At 39.1% G+C, this 25,741-nt stretch overlaps 1 protein-coding gene across 2 annotated transcripts in view; it reads left to right on the top strand.

Annotated features, from left to right (window-relative positions):
* Positions 1 to 25,741, top strand: part of ZNF277 (zinc finger protein 277) — a 55,847-nt gene that overhangs the window by 19,921 nt on the left and 10,185 nt on the right. The window contains exons 2-7 of one of the 2 annotated variants that reach the window (XM_065649401.1): positions 2,684 to 2,882; positions 6,062 to 6,150; positions 8,425 to 8,504; positions 19,989 to 20,080; positions 21,485 to 21,595; positions 24,791 to 24,923. In XM_065649401.1, the coding sequence (XP_065505473.1) occupies positions 2,684 to 2,882; positions 6,062 to 6,150; positions 8,425 to 8,504; positions 19,989 to 20,080; positions 21,485 to 21,595; positions 24,791 to 24,923 (704 nt within the window). Of the gene's footprint in view, positions 1 to 2,683; positions 2,883 to 6,061; positions 6,151 to 8,421; positions 8,505 to 19,988; positions 20,081 to 21,484; positions 21,596 to 24,790; positions 24,924 to 25,741 lie in introns of both variants that reach the window. The other variant, XM_065649392.1, reaches the window with a different exon arrangement.

The following is a 25,741-nucleotide window of genomic DNA, read 5'->3' as shown; positions in this document are numbered from 1 at the left end:
AAAAATGAACAGAAAGCAGCGTAGATGCTTACTGGGCACAGCTGAACTGACTGACGGAGTATCTTCTTAGTTCTCTTGGCATCAGTGAGAGTCTGCAATTGCAAAGGAAGTTATATTGCTCTACTTTTCTCAGTAAACGTTTTAATGATTCTTCAGGCTACAAACTAATACTGACTGTAAGAAGGCATAAACTTAGAGCCTTACAGGTAACATCAGTTTTGCTTGGGAGAGCTGACACTTTTATGAGAATTGGTCTAGCACTTGGTGTAGTAGCTGCTGATCTTAAAGTAGGAAAAAATTGAACAATTTATACAATGCCAGTTTAATAAAGAAATACCTGGGGGAAGGGAATGGGCTGAACTGCAGGTAAAATTATGAGCGGAAAAATGTTGGATTGTAAATAGCAGTTGCATTGCTCCAGGTGATGCCGTGGTCTGTGTGCTGCCATCTCTCTGCGCTGCCGAGTTTTACGGGATAAACTTACCTCAGTGTAACCTGACCATCAGTCTTCAGCCAAGTCCCTGCTTTTCCAGAAAGTTTTATTTTTCAAATGGCATAAGTAGAAGCAGTTGTGCAAGACAGATATGTTGTACCACCATGGAACTGATGAAGCCGCATTTCCTATGGTTCTGTACCCTTTCCCACCTCTGGGTCCCAGTAGCCCCAGCTTACCCTGTGTCCCCTGCTCTGCAGCACCGCTCGGCCACGCTGGGCAGCCACTGCTGAGCGCGGGTGTGATGGGTGTCAGAGCCCTGTTCCCCTCTCCGGGCCTCGTCTTGCTTTACCTGAAGTTTATCACAGAACTTTTAGGAGTTTCCCAGGTCCATCTCTCAACAGCAGCCCATCTTTGGTTATTTCAAAGTCTTGGTGGAGGATGGTGGGGAGCACTTCTTCATTAGCTAATTTTCCTAGGAAAAAAAGCTAAATGGCTATTATTTTTAAAATTATTTTTCAATTTTTCTGTGTGGACAAGTTATAAAATTATCGGATTTAGTGTGCTTGCCAATATAAAATATATACAGGTGAATTTTGTAGGGTGAAAATCATCATACATTGATTCATCTATCTGATAAATATTGTTAATTAAACTTCGTTTAACCTTACACATTTTAAAATTCCTTTGTGGCAAAATAATAGGTTTGGGAGAAGGCCTTTTTCTTAATTCTTCAGGTATCTTCAGAAACCAAAACCCAGGAGGCTCTGTCTGAGCATCAGGAAACACCTTTTTCACTGTGAGGGTGACCGAGGAGGCTGTGGAGTCTCCACCCTTGGAGATATTCAAAATCCATCAGGACAGGGTCCTGGGCAGCTGGCTCTTGGGTGGCCCTGCCTGAGCAGGGGGAGTTGGACCAGATGATCTCCTGAGGTACCTTCCAACCTCAGCCATTCTGTGAGATTTTATTTCTTTCCAGAGGTGTTCATGTCACTGCAGGAATACAGAGGCATGGAATTTATTCTTCTGCTGCCCAAGTTAACGTCATATCACAAGAGTCAAGGGGACACCTGATGTTTTCTTTTCAGTTTTCATCCTCAGAGTGCAGGAACTATTTCTGTTTGCTTTTACTCTCCTTTTGCTATCCAAAACTGATGTAGCTGAAATTGAAGATAGATATCAAAATTGGTGTTTTGATTCCAAGATAAACCTTGCTAAAGACTGAGATACAATTTGATTGGAAAATTAATACCATGGTTTATTTCCAGACAACTGGAATTTGTTTAGGCTGATGGGGCCAGCTGCTGGAATCTATTGGTCACATAGTGCTTCTTAATGAATTATGCTAATTTATACCAGTGGAAGAGCTTATGAATTTACACTGCTGTTGTTTAAATAAGGGGGACAGACACATACCTTGTGTCAGTCTGCTTGTTTGCAACACTACTGCACTTCTGTGCAGTGCACCCACTTGTTGAACTGCAAACAGCCACAAACCTCAAGAACGTCAGCCAGTGTCTCACCTCTGTGTGCTGTCATTTGAGCAACCTGTGTCTGACTGGTGGAGTACAAAACCAACACGGGCCATTGACTTTTCCACATGGTGCACGGTTGGTCTTTCCTCAACATCTATACAATTAGGAAGTGTTTCGCTGGGTATAAGCTTCCCTGTGATGGTAATCTTTATCAAGAGTGGTCTTTTCCTTTGTCACAGAACAGTGAGATGCTAATGGAAAAAAAAAAAAAAAGGGCAAGACAAATGTATACAGACCTTCAAGAGTCTAATTGTGCAATAAACAAAAGTATAGTTAGGAGAAATGAATATGCAAAACAGTTTCTGCTATGCAGTCTAAAGCCGCCCTGATAGCATGAGGAATGTGGCAAAGAGAGTAGCTTCATTCATATCAACAGGTAGAGTAGGTAGTGAGAGGAAAAAAGTAGGTGTCTCATAATAAAATTACCTTTAGTATAATATTAATAATAACCAGAGTACTTGTGTCTGTCTGGCTTGATGTCAGCTGGGAGTTTCAGCCAGAGCAGACACTTGAGGACTGTCATGTGTTAACCTCCCACCGTCCTCCTTGGAAATGATGTGGCCTGCTCACTTCCAAGCACCTTGTTGCTGGAATGATCCGTGCGACAAAACTGGGGCCCAAACAAACAGACTTTACATGTACTGCCTGAAAGTACACCAAGTGATGTAGATTTATTCACTTAGTCAACATTAATTATTCTTTTTATTTGTTTTAGATACAGAGTGTATTTTGGAGCCTCTGTCTCTGCCAGAAAGTCCAGGTGGTGTTGCTGCTGTAGAAAGTTCTCCCTATGTGCCTTGTATATTCTGCAAAGAATGCTATCTCTTAGCAGAACAAGACCAGCTCCTGAAGCACATGATTATTGAACACAAGCTCGTCATAGCAGATATGAAACTGGTTGCAGATTTTAGAAGGTAAGCGTTATATTGTTTAAAATGAGTGTATATGTGCGCAGATATTACAGAAATCTTCAGAAAACTAGAGATCATCTTTTAAAAATATTTTTAAAAGCAGTAGGGTGTTGTGGGAGGATTTTTATTACTTTTTTAGTGACCTTTTGTTGCTGGATTGTAAGGTTGTTTTTCCATTCCACTCCCATTCCCCACCACCTAGATGTTGCTGGGACGAGGGGACTCGATATTAGAATACAGGGGAATTCCTGTGTTCGTCATTCTTCAACATATCCTAGGGGCTTCTCAGGTCCTGTCACTAATCAACAAGTTGCGTACAAGCTAGAAAGCTGTTTATTACGTAAATTCTAGACAACCAACTCTCCTAATTTTGAGTTTTATTTTTATAGAACAAGACTATTTCTACTACTGTACAATGTCCTAAAGCTGTGTATTGTATGCAGAAGCTGCTCAGTATAGAATCTCGCATTCTGGGTTGGAATTCATATGCTCTATTTTAAGAATGCCAGTACTTCCCCATAGAAATCACATTTAATCCTTAATTATACTTTACAGTACTGTGATCTACACACAACTGTGACTCCTTCTACAGCTGTGTCATTGATCATCTCAGCAGGGTCACGCTTGGCTTTCACTCTCATAACTTCCTCCAGTAGCTGGCACGACCCCAGCTGGATTGGAACTTCAGAGACTGGGGGCTTGCTTGGCATTCTCCTTCACACACAGCAATGTATGGGCCAGGCAGTAGCCTAGACAGTACCTGCCACTTTGTAGATAGTCCTGCTGCAGTGTTTAAAGGTTAGCTGGATAATTTCTCAACTGAAAGGAATTTTCTGGTAGGTCTTCTGTGATTAGGTACTCAGCCAAAGCAAATAACTTGTGGCTATCAAGATGGGGAAAAAAAAAAAATAGAAATATTAAGATGAGACTTAGGAAGAGAAATGTAAGACACATAAATCCCTATTCAGGTGTATGAGCTTAAGGTTGCTTAAAATTGAAAACTGATACTTGTTTTTGTTTGGTTTTATGCTGAAAGCAGGCAGAACATGAATGCAATGTTCTTTGGAGATAATGCCAGTTTCCTCAGATAAATAAAGGGATCAGAGCTGTTCGGTCATGGGCCGCCAGTTTAAGTGTGCTTGGGGGATTATTCTGCATTAAGAGAAATGTATTTTAAAATCACCTGTTGAAGAGAATGTCCATTTAGGTTATTTTTGCTGCTAATGCAATTGGAAGGTAGCCAAATCTTATAGAAAGTGGCCCCAGGATGTGAAATGATGGAGCTGTTACTGTGAAGTGTGCCTTCTCTTATCTGCTGTCCTGAACATCAGTAAAATAGTGTAATACTATGCACAAAAAGGAGATATAATATGAGGTGCTTAACTGAAGTGTGGAAAATACAGGGAAACAACTCTGAAAACATAGGGGGGGTTTTTATACTTAGCAATGAGTTACGATCAGTCTTAGGAATACATTTATTGACAGAACTACAAGTGGGGAACCCAGAGAAGAGCAACACTAATGGAAAACTTTTTTTTTTTTTTTTTTTTAAAACTTGGAGGAGTAAAGACAAGTTGGCATTAGGGCAAGGGAGAGAGAGAAGGGGAATAAGCTTATACTGCATAACTGGTTGTGATCACTCATGTACACTGACCACTCATTCTCTCTCCCTAGAAAAAAGGCAAGGCATTGACTTTATTTGGTCATTGATTATTTGAGTTAAGTCTTATGATATGAAATCCCTTAACAGTAAGCTTCATGGAATGGGCAGTTATGGTTAGATGAGTTTGAACAGCATTCATTTATTACAGTGCAGGAGACAGACTAAATGACATCTTGAAATCCCTTCATTTGCACATTTGCCTCCTATACGCTCGAGGAAGGCTTATTCTGGAAGACTTTCTGTTCTGTGTAGCAGCAAGACTGTTCTGTTGTGCATTATAAACAGTGCAGTAGGTGGGGAACAACAAAACCCCCACCTCTCACCGACACCTAATGGTGCCTCTGAGGGAGCTTCAGCCACACGTGTTGGGTTCCCTGTGCTCAGCTGGCTGCTGTACCGCAGGTTAATCCTCTGCATGTCAAAGCAGAAACAAACATGTGTTGATCCCTTGGCTGCTGCAGTTAAAGTCCTCATATAGTAAGATAGATGGTAGAGATAATATGAACCACCATGGGATGTGGCAAGTAAACCTTTAGATTGCACAAGTGTTAAAAGTTACAGCTGTTTAGAAATGTCTTCATAATAATGATATCTGATTTTTTATGATTATTTTCCTAATTAGATGGCATGTCAATAGGTAGCTGTCATTGCATAATTAGCCTTTACATTAGCGATTCTCACATGATTTCTATCACACATGAGTCATAAGTATAAATATAAGCATATACTTAGGTATTCTCAGATTTATTTTCTTTTATACTAAGTTTCTGAATAATTAGCACAAGGACTGCTTGGTTCACTTCATCATATAATTGAAGGTGATTTCCTCTTGGTTAGACAGTAGCTTCTAGTTCAGTGGGAACCTATTCCCAGTTGGGGTCTGGTAATGCTGCTATAATACAATGATAGTACAAGAATGTTTTGAAACAACTGTAGCTGATGGGTTAAACCTTCAAGATATGTTTAGGGCTTTCCTTACTCTGTCTGCTATCCCACCCCCAGGTGTCTGGGGACTTGATTTTTCTGTCTTTCTAGTTGTCTGGCAAGCTTCAGCTTTCACTGTTAACTCCACAGGAGACCTGCCAAAACCTCATTTTTGACAAGTTGATACTTTTACCGAGTTTCAGATTCCTGCCTGCATCTTGCAGAACACACAGCATGATATTTTGGGAATTTTAGAGTACTCTGTAGTATATCTTTTCAGTAAAGATGCATCTGAGTGGCACTTCTGTCTGAAGATGTGAATAGGTCACAGTGTTTATGTAAAGCTTAATGCAAATACATCTTATTGAGTTCTTCACTTTGACAGGATAGTTAAACCCAGTTTTAATGAAGCTGAACAAATTTAATGAATTGGAAAACTAGATTAAAGGAAGAGAACACTGAGACAGGGATTAAACAAAAACACAAAGAACTCTTAAGATTTTAGATAATGGAAAAAGCAAGAGCCAATCAACTGTTTGTTAAACTTTTTCTGATGTTTCCTTTTTCACTGATCATCTCCCACTTATGTTTAAAGATACATCTTGTACTGGAAGAAGAGGTTTGCAGAACAGCCCATCACAGACTTTTGTAGTGTGATAAGAACAAATTCAGAAGCTCCATTAGGTAAGTAGGCTGCTTGGTTACTCTCTGTTGGCCAGATCATGTGATAATTTCTGGCATATATTGCTGCTTTAATCAGCCAAGTGTGAAGTAATCTGACACTAGAAAACTGCAGAAGTGATATTTAACTCTTAACCACATATTTAAACTTACTTTCCGCAAGGATTGCAACACGTGCTTCAGCACCGTGCTAAGGGAAGATGAGCTCAATAGAGGCTTAAACGTGCCGCCGAATCAGGGCCTTGCAACTCGAGACCTAGAAGCAGTGCTGTTTTCACTGTGGCTGGCGAAGCTTTGGTACCCACTGCAAAAATAATTGGAGATTGTCCTTCCAGAAATGTGGAGATACATCCCCAGAGAGCTGTATTTTCCAACTTCACACCATCTACCACCCCCACTGTTGCTGCTACTTCTTCCTGCACAGCAGGGCCACAATCTCCCTTCCTTTCCTTCACCACACTGCTTACTGCTCCAAGAGTATTAGGAGGCAATATCTTCATAGTGGGGGTACAAAAACTGCCGATTTTTGGGGTCCAACACAAGACCAAAGACCACACTTCACAGTTCTCCCGCGCTGGCACAGTGGGACATTCCATCGCAGGAACAGTGATGACTGTGCAAACAAAAGTGTTTTTCTCAGAAGTAGCTGATGCATTTATTCGGCTTCCCCTTTTCTAACAGAAAGTTATAATTTACCTAAAAGCAGATAAGAGAACATTAGGGCTTTCCTGCATCTTTTATTCTCCGTGGAAAGCTTAAAAAAGGAAGAAATGCATGCAGCCAGTGTCAGAGATGGGTGGAAGGTGAAAACTGAATAACAAATGGATGAAAATAAATTGTTTTAATTATTCAAATTAATTTTAAGGGAAAAAAAAAGTCCTAGAAAACATGAAAATCACTCCAAAGACCATAATTTCTCTTACATTTGTATGTTTTTATTTTGTTTGAAAATTGCAAATCAAGCCCCTAAATGCCAGAGCTTGCTAGAATTATAAACTATCAATAGCCCTTCCAGAGGACAATGAGAATACTTTGTTATTTGCTTGTTAACAAACCTAGGGTTTTTTTAAATAGCTAGCTCCTTCAAATTCCATAGCTCATAAATCAAGGAGGTTGTCTTCACATAGGCTTCTATTTTAAAAGATGGGAAAGGCTGAAATCTAGCAAGTTTAATACTGTAAAAGACTTAATAATGGTCACTTCAGTTCACCAACCACATGACACTTTGATTAATAAATGAGTTACTTTCAAATGAAAAATATTTTTGTAAGTGTTTTCGTATTTTCTTTCATGCTCAGTAATTTTAATGTAATTCATTTGAATAAGATTTGTTTTATTAATAAATTGGATATGAACATAAATAGTAAAAAAGTTAGTAAACATAAAATGTGGGTAAAACACATAATCAGAATGTAAATTAGGCAAGTCTCAGTGTGCATTGCCAAACAGTTGTGGTGCATATCTGCAGGTGGAACAAGATCTGATGGTAAAAGGTGATGTGATCAGTCAGGGTAAGGGGAGGGTATATCATATCACAGAATCACAGAATCATAGAATAGTTTGGGTTGGAAGGGACCCCTAAAGGTCATTGAGTCCAACCCTTCCTGCAATGAGTAGGGACATCTTCAACTAGATCACGTTGCTCAGAGCCCCGTCCAGCCTGGCCGTGATGTTTCCAGGGATGAGGCATCTACCGCCTCTCTTGGCAACGTGGGCCAAGGTCTCACAAACCTCATTGTAAAAAAATTCTTCCTCATGTCTAGTCTGAATCTCCCCTCCTTTACTATAAAACCATTACACTTTTTCTTATCGTAACAGGACCTGCTAAAATTGTGTGCCCAGATAACTACTGAAAACTGTCAGTTACTTAGGGAAATAACTGAAAATCCCACGTGCAAGATAAAATAAAAGGTGGTTTCATGTTTCTTTGATGCTGACTTCATACGGTAACCAACATAAATGATTAAAATTGCTTTATGACTCCAGAAGAACTATGATAAAGAAAGAATAAATTTGGTAGTGGGGAAAACCTATGCAAGACTTTTGTCTTTTTACTGCAGTATAAATGAGGTACAGGTCTTATAAATATTTATATACAAATATTTTAGCATGTTTAATTAAATTATGAAATTAAAATAACTGACTTTTGTAGATTAAAAAAAAACATTTTCACATTCTTAATGCATGCCAAAGGTTTAGCAAATTATGTGCCAGTAATATTCAAAGCACCTGCAACTTCCCATCTCTTATCCACACTTCCTAATCTCTTAACAGAAGAACAGGACAATTATTTTCTTCTATGTGATGTTTTACCAGAAGACAGATTACTTAGAGAACAGCTTCAGCAAAAGAGACTGGTAAGAAATTACTGTTGTTTCATTTTTTGAGGTAAACAGTTCCGTAGTGTAATATATGGTAACTTAGTGGGCATTTTAAAGTGAAAGTATTATTTGCTAGACTGCAAAATCCTAATTGTTTATATATTTTTTTAAGCTCATTTCCGTACTTGCTGTGCAAACATACACCAACTCATTGTTTATAGATTTTTTCCTTGGAATAAATCTACACGTTGCATGTCAGTGTTCCACATGATTGAAAAATAGGCCCAGAGCACTGAAAAAGGCTGAGTGTGCTGAACGTTTTTCTTCTTTGCAAGAATCTGCAATGCATTGACACACCATCTTTTGCTTAATAATATATATGTAGCAGAATTAGCAAAATAAAACTTGGTGTGCGATACCGTGAAAAGGGAAGGTGATACATACTTCAAAATCTTCAAACAAGTTGTTTTTTTGATTCATGCTCTCTTGCCCAGACTTTATTAATTCACACTTGCATGCTCACAAGCACCACGGCGCACAAGTGGAGGAAATCTGGCCAGTGTTGTTTCTCTGAGAAGCAAAGGGCGAGAAATGCCAGCTGTTGAGTCCTATGAACTACTCTGGTTCTTCTTGCTTGGTGATGGCAACCTGGTACTTTGGACAGACCTCTCATATCTTTTCAGAGTTGTCAATTCTGAATGGGTGATCCTTCACGTTAAACTCTTGCTGACTTCGGCTTCCGTGAGTCTTAGTCCATGTTGCTGACCACTGGGTGTTTTTGTTGTTGTTGTTTTGCTTTGTTTTCTTGTTTGAAATATACATATTTAGTCTGGTTTTCCTGTTGGGCTAATTAAAAAATGAATGTTATGGGATACATAGCAGCCTTGTTCTCAGTCTCCTCTTGTTAGGATGCAGGGTCTTCTGCTGACAAGTTGTCTGTACTGTGAGGTGTTAGAGTGCAGGCCTTTTGGTCTTGACATAAACATGTTCATCAGTTTACTACTGGCAGGTCTGCCCTGGGAATTGTCAATACAGGCCTTTTAAACCTTTGTTATGCTGTTTCTTCTGCTACCTTACCTGGTTGGTAAGGTGCCCACCTTATGTTTCTGTTACAAGTCTGTACGTACACGGCATGCAACTGAAGACACCTTGAATTATAAGCATTCAGAATGAAGGAGATGCTTCGAAAAAAAAACAACTATAGTCCCCAGGAAAATTTGGATTGGCAGGCAAAATCCATTTGGTTCAACTACCCTGTGAGTGCTTTTCAGTTTGCTGGCTACAGTAATGTTCTGCATCTCGAGGCACATGACTAATGAGTCCCCTGAACCTGTGGAGTATGTATCAGTCTTATACAACTCTCCATAGGATCCTAGTTCTTGCAAAGGAGAATTGTGGTTGTTCTGCCACTGATGATTTCCCATGGAGTTGAAGTTGCCTCATCTGAAATCTTCATTTCTGTGTAGGTCCATTGGATTGGTTTGGACTGAGAAAAAAGCAGCTGATGCACTCATGCCTAGCTGCTTCACTTACAATTCATTGTAAGGAAAGCCATCTGGATCAGTAAAAAGCTTTGTCTGGATCAGTATCTCATCCTTGCCAGCAGCAAGGATAGTATTTGCCCTCTTCTGACCTGGTAGTGATTCTTTCTCAAAATATTCTTCTAGTCTCCAGCAATTGGCAGCTCAAGAATTTCTTAATTCAGCGACATTATGTCTATGTTTATTAACATAATAGATTTTTCTTTCATGAACCTTCAATTCTGAACTCGCATAAACTTCCAGTATCCACAGGTCGCTGCAGCAGTTAGTTGCACAGCGTAATTGTTTAGGCCTTTTGAACCTGTCACCTCACACCTGGATGTTTTTTGTATTAGAAGAGGTGGTAGACAATTCATCCTTTATCTTATCCAAACCATTCATGATTTGTCTCCTGATTTGTCTACCTTACATTATTAGAGAATCATGGAGTGGTTTGAGTTGGAAGGAGCCTTAAAGATCATCTAGTTCCAACTCCCCTGCCGTTTTGTTCATCATTAGTCTTGTGCTGCAGTGCATCCTCACAGCAAAGAAGGCCAAGAGCATCCACAGCTGCGTTAGGAAAAGCATTGCCGGCCAGGTGAGAGAGGTGATCCTTCCCCTCGGCTCAGCACTGGTGAGACACATCTGGAGTGCTGGGTCCAGTGCTGGGTTCCCCAGTAGGAGAAAGATACAGACATACTTGAGCAAGTCCAGCTCAGAGTTACAAAGATCGTCAAAGGTCTGGAACATCCTTCATAGAAGAAAAGGCTGATAGAGCTGAGACTGTTAAGCCTGGAAGAGAAGGCTCAGGGGTGATCTTATCAGTGTGTATAAATACAACACTTTTTTGCTATGAGGGTGGTCAAACACTAGAACAGGTTGTCTGCAAAGGTGATAGAGTCTCCATCTGTAGAGATACTCAAAACACAACTGTACACAGTCTTGGGCCACCGGGTCTAAGTGACCCTGCTTGAGCAGGAGGGTTGGGCTAGTTGATCACAAAAGGTCTTTTGCAAGCTCAATGATTTAGCGATTCAAGTTTAAGAATGCTGTCTGTTTGATGGTTCTTCGATGTACATCATCGTTGCACTTCTTTTTACCTTTTCTAGTTTCCTGTAATGCTTTTGAGGTTATGAAAGACATCTTGAAGATTGCATATGGGCATGCCGTGTCATAATGATGTTTGTTTCCCAAACATGTTGTTCATGGCTTTGAGGAAGGAAGGAGGATCATGGTTGAGCACACAGCTAATGTTTCCATGGAACTACCTATTGTAATAATACCTCCTGGCTGCTACACATTGGGCCGTACTTTTTCTTTTTTTAAGGGACATTTGTTTCTGGTTTTGTGGTGTTTTGGGCTATGCAGTCCTATTCCAACTAGGCCTTATCTCCACTGCCAGTCTCAGGGGAGTGCAGAATCTGTTGGCAGATGAGCTGTCTCATCTGATCTGCAAATAGATGTTTCCTCAAATTCAAAAAAGAGTGCAGGATTTAGCCCAGCACAAGTGCTGATTATCAGAATAAGTTAGAAAAGAAAGAGGTATGCATTCTTATTTTGTTATGAAAGCCTTTTCTGTTAACACTGTTTTAAATATCAGAATTGTATCTTCAGTTTTTACAGAAGGATTTTGTGATATCAAGTGGCAGCTGAAGTTGGGACTGATGGAGTCACTGCTTTAGTTACAGCAATGAAGTCTCTTTAGTTTTTCATTTCCTTTTGCTGCAATCTGAGTGTTGACTTGCAAGTTAAATAGTTATTTTGCTTTGCAAAGTCTTTTACCTTCAGGCAAGTCCAGCAATTAAGAGTGAGCTGGCAAATGGGCTCATGGGAGTTGTGCAGAATAAAGACCAGAACTATACAACTTTTGGTGATTTTTCTGGAGCCTTTGAATCCTAACTGCTGTCTCCAACAGCAAGCCCAAAGAAGGACAGATGTTGTCTTTAAAATGTGCTAGCTGAAGCATTTCATTTTGTAGTTTTGAAACTCCAGTTTAGGACTATTTCAGGCTGCATTGCAGCAGGGGACTGAGCCAAGGTGGATGTCATGCAGAGACATTACGGTGACTGTGATGTATTGAGAGAGGCCAAGGAATGAGCCTGAACTAGGTTAGAGAGCACAGCTTGCTGAAATAGCTGACAAGGCTGCGTAGCACAGAATAGATACAGTCTTTTGAAAAAACACAGTCTGGACAAAGAATTTGTAGTTGTGAAGCAGTACCAGGCAAGGAAGTCCTGGCAGCAAAACTTGGGACGCTAGGAGGGGCAGTGTTAGTATAAACCAATTGGACTTATCTCTAAGCTTTTTCTAAAAAAGGTAGAAAACCCCATACCTATTTTTTTGAAAATACACACTTCCTATCATAGCACTGACCTTGTCTTCTGTCATGTTTACAGGTGTTCTCCTGTGATGTGACTGGTAGTTTTAGGTGAAGACACTACTCTTCCTCCCAGTAAATAGACTCTGACGAGGAGCCTTCACCAAAACTGGAAGAGGGACTGAGCTATACCAGCTTCCCAGGATGAGCTGTTTGTATGATCCCCAGTTTGTCACAAGCTTAAGCTGAGACGAGGTTCAAGAAGTTGAAGCTATGCACTGGAAAGGATCTTGATTCTAGCCCAATTCAGCATGATGCAGCATCAGAGGTGCTTACAGAGTAGCTAATAACGTCAGCATGTTAATACGTACATCTGAAATTCTATAGGTCCTTCTTTGCCTTTGTTTGGTATATAATTGTTTCTCTGAAGCACTCTGAAATCTTGCTTATCCTCCTTTGGTTTTTGAAGACTTTTCACACTAGTGGTCAGAAATAATTTTATCTAATTCCATAATGACTCTTGGATAAATTCTGTCAGATTTGAATATGTATAAGGTCCGACTTTTAACCCTTTCTTACCATTTTCTGTTCTCAGGCTTTTCTTTCTTTCATTTTAAATACATTTCATTAATGATTGTGACATAATTAACCTTTCCTGCAAAGACTGAAGCCCTGAATATTGCAGGCATTCCTCTTTTGTCTGTGTTTGGTCTCTTCCTACATTAAGTAATGAATCTCTGCTTTTCTTTGCCGTTTATTTCTAATATATTTGGGAGTGAGGGGAGGTGTGGTTTTGGTCTTTGTGCGTGTTCAGTCTGCCTAGGATCTGTGGTTCAGCAGATTGTCCAGCTGGTTCTCCTTACATCCTTTCCCCCTCGCCACCACCATTTTCTTCCCAACCTCCTATTTTTCCAGTTCTCTCTGAGTTTTTTGTTGCTGTCCTTTCAAACCTAGTTTAAAGTCTCCCCACTGAGCTGACAAACTGATGTCCTCCTCTTTGTCAGGGGGCTCATTGGTAGCCGTTGTTTCTCCAGCCGTATGATGATATGCTTAAATCCTCCCTATTTTGTCACTGTTTCCATAGCTATATATTCCTCTCCAGAAGATGCTGATCTATGCCTGTGCCTTGAACTCAACCAGAAAGACTGAGGAAAATGCTAACCCACTCCTTTTCTTACTTCATTCTTGTTCACAGCTTTTTGTGGTAATGTCTTATCAAGAGTATCTAGTAAAAAGTAAGGAATGCCCAGTTAGGTGATCAGCCTGTACCAAATGAAGTAGAGTACTCTCAATTTCATCTCCAGACAGGCAGCATCTCTTGGAAGATTGTAGGTTGCTGCCTCATCGCTTTCCTCTCTTTTCTGTCCCAAAAGTGAGTCTTTAGTGCCATCATCCTTCAGTCCTTACAGTCTAGTCTTTGACATGCTAGTCTGTCTGTCTAGCCAGCGGGGCTCTGTTTGTGACATTCCTGAACCATGTACGAATTTTCACATTCACTAGCTGAGAGGGAAAAGTGCACACAGTAGTAAGCAACACGTGTGTTGGATGGTGTGACAGCTGGCTTCAAAAGTGTTGAGAGTGTTCTCCAGACTGGATGTCCTATCCTGACAATTTTGTTATATTCCCACGCATGTTACAGCTAAGCTGTTTCCTGAAGGGCTTCTCCAGCAGACATCTCTGATAATATAAAAGAAAAGGCACTCTTCTTGAAATAACATTGGAAGGGACATGATAATGATTACAGAATTGGAAGATTATTTTCTTCTGTACTCCAGAGGCAAGAGAGTACTGTTTGAAGAGAGAGAACTGAAAACAGTGATCAGTGAAGAGAGAAGCTGAATACAAAAGTTAGGAGACAAGCTATTGACATACAGCTAAGATTGCAGGTCTCTAGAGAGACATCAAGTTTCTGACACCATGATTCTTTGTAAATATTTTTCCTATTTAGCAGCTACAAGCATGATGTAAAGCTCATCAGCCAATCTTGGAGTAAACTGTAGAGACACAAAACCAAATGTAATTCTCTTGCTCCAAGAGTAGTTTATCCTAATGGTGTATATAATTGTCAAAGAATGTGCTTGGCAAGTTTTTAGAGACTGTAGTGCATTTTAAGTGTCACCAGTCCTGGTCTTTAATTCAATGTACTGTGCTGGTTTGGTTTTTTGCCAGTAAATTGTATAAGCAGCTTCTTGTTGTGATCTGTCAGCATGATTTTTTGTTTTGCTTTGTTGTTTTCAAACCAGAATCTGTTTCACTTGCTTCCTTTGGCTACAGCAATAGCTAATTTATGTGAGCACTCAGCAGGGAAATGTAACACTTGTTTAAATTGGAAGAAACAACAACGAAAGATACACATTGTCTGTTTGAGAGATCACCTCGGAGAACTTGATAAAATATGTGTTGTTATTGTGAAGTGTCTATCTTACATTATTTAGATGCAAATTCTCAGGCAGGCAGTCTGATTTTAGTAGTATTAATGAGCCTGTTACCGTAACAAAGGAATGTGCCCTGTGATTGTGCACTCTTCACAACAGTGTGGCTGAGTGCTCAGATGTTTGTGTCCATCACACTGTAACAATGATGAAATTTCCTCTTCAAAGGAACATCTTTAGGGAAACTACCTCCCCAGAGGATATAGCACCATTCATGAAAAGCTTTCATTGGAACTCCTCTTAAGCGATCATTTGTATAACATGCTTTCTTTCTAGTCTCTTGCCTAGACGGGATGAGAAGGAAGGACCAGAAGTGGCAAGCCAGATAGCAACAAACTACAATATGCTCTTGCCCCAATCCAGCCCAGTACTGAAATCATTAAAGTTGAGACTACTTGTATGCTTAAGGCTTTGGATGAGAAACTTTGGACTTTGCCTTGTCTGGGCTTATGGCAGTAATGTTGATTGGTTGGTTGGTTTGGTGTGGCTTTTTTTGTGGTCCTGAACATCTTGAAAAATAAGATACATACTGCTGTTAGCTCAGTTTTACAGAGTCCAGTCCTCCAATGCGCAAATAGGTTCCTGGACTGAGGAATGATAAATTCAGGTCTCACTGCAGCCAAAGCCACTGCATGATCTTGTCCCAAACTGCCTGTCTTGGAGCTAGAAAAGTACTTTCTGCCTTCATTTCTTATGTATCAGAAGTGCTGTGGTTAGAAAGAGACAGAGTTTGGAGAAAGAAGTAATATATTTTTGTTGGACCAACTGATGTAGTTGGAAAAAACAGGTGAAATTTTGACCACCAATTCTTTCTTCAAGTTGGAAACAAAAGCAGCAAAATTTTTGTGCAGTACTGGTTGTGAATGGCTGTTCTATGTCAATAATCCAAGACATATTTAAATAGCTGTGTAAATTATTTATGAGGGCCTTGTTAGTAAAGGAGTTTATGATTTTAAAAAAGCAGTGGTCTGACAGTAATAAAGAAAGATAATTTAGCACCTGGGATACAGTGTCAGTTAGAGAGAAGGGTAGCAGGAATTACAATATCAGAAAAATCTAGTGTGCCATTAAACCAACTGTCCTGAGTCCATAGCTTTTGGCATTTGAAGGAGTTAGTTTTTAGTCTTACCTTTCGAAGGCATTTTATTTGTCTTGAATGTTTCTTAAACTATAGACCAGAGGCAAAGTAATTGTTTAGGGAAAAGTGCTTACTACCTGCAGGTATGCAATTTTCATCTTTTACTGATTATCAGTGTGAATTCTTGCTGATGCATTTCTTACAAAATGTTGCTTCTTAAGAGATGAACAGGCACATTTTTTTCAGGGACATTTTAAATTACCATCTCCTAAGAGAAAGTCTGAACTCCTCACAACCTCAAACTGAGCATCGTGAATGTGCAAGGCATTTTTAGACTCCAAATTACAAATTGGCATGCAAATCATCATATTTCTTTTGTGTTAGCAGTTTAGTGTGTAGATATATTTAAAGATGATCAATGCTTGCACTTCGTTACCATGATTTTTTGTTTTCTTAGGTAAAACACAGAATAGACAGTATTTTGTAATTTATTCAGATTTCTTTATAGTAAACACCCATATATTAGAAATTGTCCAACGAAGAGCTGTGGAAGAGAGTTTTTTTTCCAGACAGAAGGGGAATTGGATTAAAACTGAATTTGATTTTATTGAATACATTAAGTACTCCAGCAAAGGAACTACATTTTTCTTACCTGTAAGTATGGTCAGTAACATCCAGCTTCCATTTCCCATGTTTGAAGGTGATCAACCAATTATGTGCTATGGAATTTTCCTAAAGCTATTCCACAAGAAGCTGCTAACTGCCACAGACATATCTACTGCTTATTTGAGCTAGGCTCTGTTGAAAAATGTGCTTCCAAGAACTTGTCATCTAGTAGTACTTATTTTTGACAATGCCTGGTTGATCTCATCAGCTTCGTGTGGTTTGTGGGGACAAGCAGTTTAGACTAAAAGCCTCTGTAATTTAAGTTCTACTTTGTATCAGTGGGGATATCTGTTCTGGCAATGGTTGTTTCACAACTAGTTTGACAATCTTCAGGCAAGTAATGAATTTTCTGAGGGGGGCGGGTAGCAGAAGGAGTAGAGCACAAATAGCTGTCAGAACGACTTGCAAAGGATAAAAAGAGATGGGGGTCAGGAATTATTCGACAAACCATATTGATATTGTAAACTATTTTCCTGATATCCAGCTATGGCATTTGATTCACTTACCTTTGTAGTGTTTTGGTTTAGCTTTTCTGTCTGTGCTCCATTCTTTTATCCATTATGGAAAAAGAAGACTAATATATGTGTATTTTGTGATCTGTTTACTTTTTCCTCAAGTGACTTTGCCCTCTCGTTCTCTGACACTTTGCTATGACACAGTATCCTAAAAAAGTTTTGGAATATATTCATGGTTTAAATGGGTTTAGATTTTTTTTGTCTTAGTGTCAACCATGAATTAATGCTAACAGCCCGAACAAATCCAACAGCTTGGAAACTGGTGCAGGTATTAAATTACTCGATTCCTGCCTCATAACTTCAGTTTAAGCTTGACTTTCATCACCACCTGAAGGTCTCCATTCAGAAAAATCTTGAAAGTTTGATGCAAGTTATTTTAATTGCAAATCTCCCTTCAGAGTCCCAGCAATGGAGCGGAGGTAGAAGGGTGTTTGGGAGTGTCTGTAGGGAAGAAGAGCAAACCTTGTGCTTTTGCTGTACTTGACTTGAACCAGTGCTCACCTGTGCAAGTACCAGATTTGGCTCCTGGCTCAGAAAGCTCCATCTAGCAATGAATGATGCCAACACTTGATAAAAGAAGTGTCTACCTTGCAAAATATTATTTAAACTCTGTTGAGTAAATTGATAAAGCAACAATTCTGGGTTAGTCAAAGCTTCCCAGCTGCCAGGCATGCTGGTGTAGGATCAAATGGAATGGGTGAGAGAGCAGAGTGGGGAAGGGTACAGGGTGGGTACAGGTCTGTGGGGAGGGTACAGGATGGGTACAGGTTTGTGGGAGGGTACAGGTCTGTGGGGAGGGTACCGGCTGCTTCTTCTTCCCCCTCAGGCATCACTGGGAGTAGCAGCACACCAGGGCTCCAGTAAGCAATTTGTATGAAATTGGAATCTGGAATTAGGCAGCCAAATCTTGCAGAACTTTTTTTTTCCCCCCCCTCCTAGTAGAGTATATTTAGGAAGCTATGTTGGAATAATGTTAGTGGGAGGGAGGGGGTGTTGAAACCCCTGGTATCCTAGTGTTTGAATTGTACATGGTATACTTTGATTTTCTTTAAGATTTTTTTCTCGTGCGTTTTGCAAAGTATATGACACACAGATGCCTTCAAGGTTAGCCCAACCGTGTCAGATGTGCTGCTGAGCAGGGAGAGGTGGCAGAGCCCGGGTTCTCACTGCCATGCTGCGGGGAGTTCACTGCCGCAGACAGATATCCGTGCTTAATTGTGTCTGTGCTGAAGGGCTCTCACGAGATGTGGTATGCTCCATTTATCTCTTTCAGGAGTCAGCCCTGAAAAATAGGAATTTATATTTCTGTTAGTTGACGTTTTGCATAATGCAGCAGGATGTGAGTGGATACGGCCTGGAATTTGAGTAGGCGCTGCTGAGCGTGACTCCAACAGAAAATGTACACCTTGTAGTACAAAAGCAAACAAAAAAGCCCCAGGATCTGCATTTTTCAGAGTAACAGACTCTCAGCTGAAGTGCAACAGCTACAGCTCCCAAATTGCATGTTTGAACGTGGGCCCTAGAACGGGCTATGTTGCAGCACACTCATCCCCCACAGCGGCCACCAGGCCTGGGCCACCTGGGACTCAGGTGTGACACATTCCTGCGCTCTCCAGCAGGCACCCTCTCATCCCACTGCCCTTCACTGGGTATGGCATGCTGCTCTTGTGGAAGAGAAACCATCGGCACATTTATTTGCCCAATATCAGCCTCCTGCCATCTCTCAGTGGGCATGGAGATGTTGTGTGCTAGACCCACACCAGCCCATCCATGCTGCAGGACACATTTGGGCCTGTAATGACAATAGCTCAAGCCTTCCTCTTATTTATTTTTGGGTTTGGTTTGTTGTTGTTGGTTTTTCTTTACTTTTTTTCCCCCCTTTTATTTTTCCTTTCTTTTTGTTTCTTTTCTGCCCTCTATGGAGCTTATCCAACAAGTGTAGCAGAGTGTGAATTTAGATGTAGACTATGGGCAAATTTGGGCCTTAATCCACACAAAAGAGTTACTAAAGAGATAGGTGAGAAACAAAAAGCTCCACTGCTGCAGGCTCTAAGGAGATAAAGAGACTGAGAAAATCGCCTAAGAAATTCAGTCAGGATCCCGAATGTCAGAAAGCAGGCAGTAGCACCTCTATGTTGCACAGAAAATAAATCCCTTGCCAGTTATCAGTACTTAAAACATGGGCACAGGATAGCGTACTGCTGGGCTGAAAATATGCTAAGTTTTAATCCCAACAGTGATTCTTCCATGTCCCAAATGATTATGGCCTTTCCAACTGAAGTGTATAGCAGCTCCACAATATAGCTACACTTCTGTCGTTGCAGCACCAGAGAAAATCACCTGCTGCATTATTTTGTTTTTGTTAGGAATATTATGTCAAGTGTTGTAAAGTGTCTAGCCAAGCCTGTTGCTCTACATTAAACAGGCCCAGTGGTAAAGGCAATCAGCTTCTCCTTTTCCCTGAGTTTAGTATCTGCCATAGCTCCTTGCAGAAACTGCCAGGGACATCTTATCATGGGTCCTGTATTATGAAAAAGTCCTCTAGATTGCCTGCAATTACCCGTGTAAAACTGAGTTTACCATTCCACTGGATGTTATATGGTTACCCATAAATTTGCTCACTGATACCAGAGGTAAATCTGAACCATAAGTAGAAGCAGTAAACTGATATGTTGCATACAGAATCATTTCAATAGCTGCATAAAATCTCACTGTGGATTGTATTATTATTTTTATTATTATTTCTTTCCGTGCACCTTGGGTAATATTAGGAAAATGTTACTGAAACTTGACTGGGGCACATACTGCCTTTGAAAAACCTGCAATTTTTATGAGAACCCACCCTCAAAAATACTAACATCGCGTTTGTGTCAGCAGCACCTTTTAATTTCTATGTTCGTTGTTACCAGTAAGGATAAAGAGGTATAATAAGCTTCTGTGATGGAATGATTCTAATTTTTATCTGAATAACTATATCTGTTTATTTTCATAGAGAGAAATTCTAGAACAGCAACAACGAGAGAGATACGACACAAGTTTTCGTAGTATGTGTATGTTCTGTGATCAAGAATTCACAGGAAACAGGTTTGTTTATTGACCTGTTAGATTTTGGTTTATTTTTTTTCATATCTGCTCAGCATCTTGTTTATGGTTTTAATGCCATTGAACCAGTTAGTGCCTAATGGTAGGATTCAAAAGATAGTATTCATCTTAAAGTATATTTTAAGTATTTCTTTTAACTGCAGTGCCATTTGAAATAGACCCTGTCCTACCTCTCAGTCCTTTATTTATCCCAGTACAACTTCTTCTGTTACACAGTAAGACGGAGTTGGGAACTGAACCTTTAAAGAGAGACAGTTTTTCAGCAGTTGTTTTAGTGGCAAGTAGAGCTGTTTACGCCAGTATGGCTGCTTAAAAATATTTCTGTCCAGTTACACATTTTCCTATTTAAGCCTCACCAAACCAGAGTAAATTTGAAGATTGAATGGAAGAGAGAAGAGGAAAATTAGAGAATGGAGTACTTTGCAGAATCAGTCAAATGTGAGCAGGAATTATGTTCAAGTGCTTGCTGCAATGAAAATTTGTTTATACACAGTAAATCAGTTTCAGCTGGAGAGACTGAGTCGTATCTCTGAATGTCTGTTTGGATGGGTAGTTCTGGTAGTCTGCAAAGGTAGAAGAAGCCGAGGCCATGTCCCTGCAGGTCATTCCAATGTTTTGTGTGTCCCATGTTCTCTTTACTCCCTGATGTAGTGAAGTTCACATTATTCAGGCCCCAAGAACTTCATTCTCTGCTTATTCTTGGGTCTGACAGGTAGAATACATGTTTTTGAAAGTCAGGCCGGGACTATGGCAAAAGCAAAGCTTAGCAGTGTCAACACCTGGGTATTTCTTTAGTCCCCAAAAGCAGAAGCTGAGGCATATAGAGATGTTGGACACCTAAGGAATTAACCAGTATATCTCTATTGGGAAAAGATCTTATTTGAACATCCATTATGTTTGTTTGTGCATGCTTTTGAGTGCTGTTTGTGGTGTTAGCGCTGTGTGAAGCAATATTGATGTAAGAGCATATCGCATCCAAGAAGTTCTGCTTTGTTAACCAGCATAGAGAAAGCTGACAAATGACTTTTTAGAATGTTTCTCAAGATGGTTGTTTGAAACATGCAATTACTTATTCAAGTGAATAAATGAGCTTTGCTAACAGTGAGGGTCAAAATAAACTCTGTTGTCATTTTCATTTAAAGGATTATATTTCATGCGTGCGGATTAAGCAGTTGAAATGTTATTGAACATTCAGCAGAGCTGAAATTGAAAACTTCCTATTTCAATAAAGTTGCATTATTTTTTCTAGCAGTGGCAGCAACACTATTATTGTTATTCAATGTTGACATGCATTTTTAGAGCAATTTGTGTATTTTTATTCACTAATTGAATAATTCTCATATATATTCAAAAATATGTAATGTTCTTTTTCAATGTCTTTTGTAGATCTGTCCTTCTCAATCATATGGCCAGAGAGCATGCTTTTAACATTGGGCTGCCAGATAACATTGTTAATTGCAATGAGTTTTTGGCTGTATTACAGGAGAAGCTCGACAAGTGAGTAGTTTGTTGTTTGGTTTCTTTTAACGGAATGAGGTCATATTTCTTTTAACCTTGGAAATCAGTTGGGTTAAAATTAGTTCAACATTCATAGTTATTTAAGAGGAAACAAATAGAGAATGTAAGTTTATTGCAAGTGCTCTTAGAAGGCTTTTTGTTGACTTATTGAAAGCTAATTCATAACTATTCATAGTATGCGTTTGCTGGAAAAATGGAGTGGCACGCAGAGCTTCAGTTGTTATGCATTGCTCTGCTTCCATTGACATCAATAATAGCACGTTCCTTTTTCTCATAAGTGTTAATGTTCTTCTTTCTCATCGTAACAATCTTTCTGCTAAACATCCCTTTAAACACTGAATACAGAGTTCTTATGCCAATCTTCCTTTGTCTCTTTATGTATCAATAACGTGGGATGTTTGGTCTCTACTGCTTACAGAGCACATCCCAGAGCAGAAGGGGAAAGCCGGCATACATGCTGCCTCAGAAACACATAAACCTGATATGGTTGAAGAAGTTGAAAAGGGAATTTGGGAGAAGAACATGGGTAGCAAAGAGCAAGAAACTCTCCATTTTGAGTTTCCTTTGCAAGTATCTAAGTGCCCTTTATGAATTTCATAAATGGGACAATTTGAAGTATGCCACAAATATAAATTGGGCTCTAGCAGAAAATGTACTTCTTTAAGAGTGAAATTGTAGCTTTAACAACTTTATTAGATTTTAATACAATCTGTAATCAAAGACTGTAGGAGAAATTTGCCTAAATCTTAGGCTTAGTTATGGAAAGCTACAGAACACTGGGATTTGTGAAAATTGGGATATGGAAATTAGATTAAATATCCTTCCAAGTAAATTTAGGATCCATTGGTTTATACATCTGGGGGAAAAAAAAAAAAAAAGAGATTCAAAGGATGGAAAAGGCAAACAGTGCTCTCTAATTTAGTCTTTGGCCTGACAAAGAATGCACAGACACAAGAGATACAGGTTAACTTCTTCCAGAAATGAAGATGTATTAAGAATGCCTTTTATGTTATCATTGGTGTTGTCTAATGCACTGAGTTACCTTGCTGACTGATAAATTGCAGCTTTACTATTAATATTTATTAGTAGGAACTACTAACAGTTTAGATGGAGGTTTCTCAAAGCCAATCTTCTCTGTAGTTAATACACATGCTGAAATTGCTTCCAAAGCAGGGAAAGGCCACTCCTGCTACTGCTGAGAATAGACTTGGTAACTATGCTGGTAGAATAGTACCTGAAAATATTATTAAGAAGGGGAAAATCTTGTTTCAGGAAAACAGCATGACTACATTGTGTATGCTGAGGAGAAGTATTGCATACTCTTCCTGGGAAAGCCTTTCCCAAGCAGAGCAAACACTTTGCTCTTGGCAGGTGGAGCAAAGCAGATATTGAAATTCATAGACGTATTCTGCCATCGGACCTGTGATTCACCAGCAAGGCAATATTTAGATTTTGAGGCTGCAAGGAGAACTCCAAACTTCTTTAACAGTAGGCTTAGATGTTACAACAGTTCTTGGAAGGCAAAAAGATACTGAGAATCCTTAATTGCTGCTCCACACATGGAAATCTGGATGCACCTTTGGAGAAGGAGTATGAGGGTTTTCAGGGTGGAGGTACAGACCTTCGAGGCACAATATTAATGGGTTTTGTGGGGGCAAATGCTTGAGTAAGAAAATAATTTTCTTCTGCGACATCTGTATCTTAAAACATGGGGAAATCACAGAAGGGCCTGAACCAGACACTGTTAAAATTCCTTGTGACTATACAATGAAACATGCTTTCATCTGTGAGTAAAGAAAAATAAAGGTGATCATTTGAATTCAGAGCCACCACATTTTTTTAAATATCTGTGGTTTTCGTGCCTTAAAGTGCTGTCATTTTTCCCTCCTATCAATTTGTTTTCCTGCTAGCCAGCATTTCCAATACAAAGATATAATGCCACAGTTAGAAAGTTTTTATTTCATGAGAAATTATTTTCTAGGGTTTTCTCCATCCCCCTGTGGCGTTAATTTTTCAAACAGCCCAAGAAACTGTCTCCATCTTGGTAGAATAGGTAAGCCACCACTTACAAGCAAAATGTTTTAGTGCTTTGGCTAACTAGAGGTTCAAGACCTATATCCATGAAACAAGGATGTTCCTGTAAGCTCAGGGCTCTACTACATCTCTGCCAGAAAAAAAAATGACCATCATCTATTTCAGGGAGAATCGCCCATTTAGGGTGAAATGCAGATTACTGTCCTCATAGTCCACTGTCTCAGTCAAGAGACTTGACTTAATGCTTTATAGGCTCAACTTTCAGGTGTCAGTTGATACAAGAGTGGAGAGAACAATTATTTTGTAATACTCATAATAGAAAATTTGATACAGCGCGTATACTTCTGTTTTGTTTGAATTGCTCTGGAAGACACACTGTGGTAAAATTCTCATTTGTGAATGAATGTTTTCACTTTCTCAAGTAATGTGTGTATATACATAATAATTCATGTCTATGCATGTGTATATATGTGTATACATATATGTATGTATATATGCATATACGTTAATTAATATATACCTTCACACATGTGACATTAATTAATATATACATTCACATGTGTGTGTATTTATGAATTTATTTACTAAATTTGATTTCACGGGATTTCAAAACCCATTGATCACACTGGCAAAGTTTCATTTAGCCTCCCTGTTGAGTTAAAAGTATAAAACTTCCTGTTTAGCTAATTTAAATTGTTTTTAAAGATATGTAGCACATACAGATTTCAGGGTTTTTCACTCTGAATTACAAATAAACAGTTAACTGATGGATTGAATGCCAGGATAAGTGCATGCTAAGTTAAGAGTTCAGGTGTTGACCAGTCAGCGTCCTTCCCATGCCGTGGTTGGATAATTTTGGGTAATCAGACTTTTCTCCCACTTTGCATGTGGGGCCAACAATAAACTTTTTGTTATCTATATATTTATTTTATGTTGTTTTTATGATGTCTGTGTTTCATTGTATCTACTGTGATCTAAGATTATCTTGTACTTTTTTGTTCAAATAAACTTTCTTTTTCATTTAGCTTGGTCTCACATGCTTAGAATTAATCTTACTGTATATATTTTCAGCTTAGTTAAGCATATTATTTTGTACTATTTTCGTTTTAACGTGTTGACCTGTTTACCTTTTTATCATAGTTTACAGTGTTTATACTGTGAAAAAGTCTTCAGAGACAAAAACACACTTAAAGATCACATGAGAAAGAAGCAGCATCGCAGAATAAATGCCAAAAACAAAGAATATGACAAATTTTATATAATTAACTACTTGGTAAGTGTTTCTATGAATAATTAGTAAATTGACTAAAGAGATACAGACAATATTGTGTTAGAAGTGAGTAATTCCAAACCAGCAATTAGTACAAAGGTCAAAAATCGAGTGAAGGACTCTTAAGAAATATGCTCATTTATGGTATGATATTCTGGATAATTGTTAAGATAAGGAATAGTAAACATCTGTTGTTGAGAATTGATTTTGAGAGATGCAAGAATGCAGCTTGAAGAGACACTAATCATCATGTCATTAGTGCTCAGTCTCTGGTTTAATAACCAGACAGGAAAATGAGATAGAGTAATGAAGTAAATTGAAGTCTAACTCGAATGCTATTGGCTTTGAGCTTGTTTTCAACAAACCTTAAACTGGAAGTGCTCTTCAGAGTATAAATTAAATGCAAAGAGGAGGAAAATGAAAGACACATAGATGAAAGAAAGTGTTCGTTTTTAGCCTCCAGGTAGGTGTATGTTGCTAGGTATTAAAATTTTTTTATCTTAGACCTTCAAGAGTGTGTATGCATGTGTGTGTAACAGATTTTCACTTGCTGTCTTCAACTCATGCATATAGGAGCTGCTTCAAAAGCTGCTACATTCTGTTCCAGAAATAACTCTATTTCACCTGAACTAGTCTTTGTACCTTCTACATGTGTTAATACTCTGTTTATAAATAGGCATCTGTTTTACCTACTTTTTCCCTTTAATTTCTCTCCCTGGGTTTTATTCTAATACTGGGAACAAAAATTGTATGTTTAATGTTCGGCCAAGTCCCTTCTACCTAAGATGGAGTGAATTCCCTCTGTGATCCTGTATACTTTC

The sequence above is a fragment of the Caloenas nicobarica genome, chromosome 1, assembly GCF_036013445.1.
Source record: "Caloenas nicobarica isolate bCalNic1 chromosome 1, bCalNic1.hap1, whole genome shotgun sequence".
Lineage (NCBI taxonomy): Eukaryota > Metazoa > Chordata > Aves > Columbiformes > Columbidae > Caloenas > Caloenas nicobarica.
This window is presented reverse-complemented; position numbering and strand designations above follow the sequence as displayed.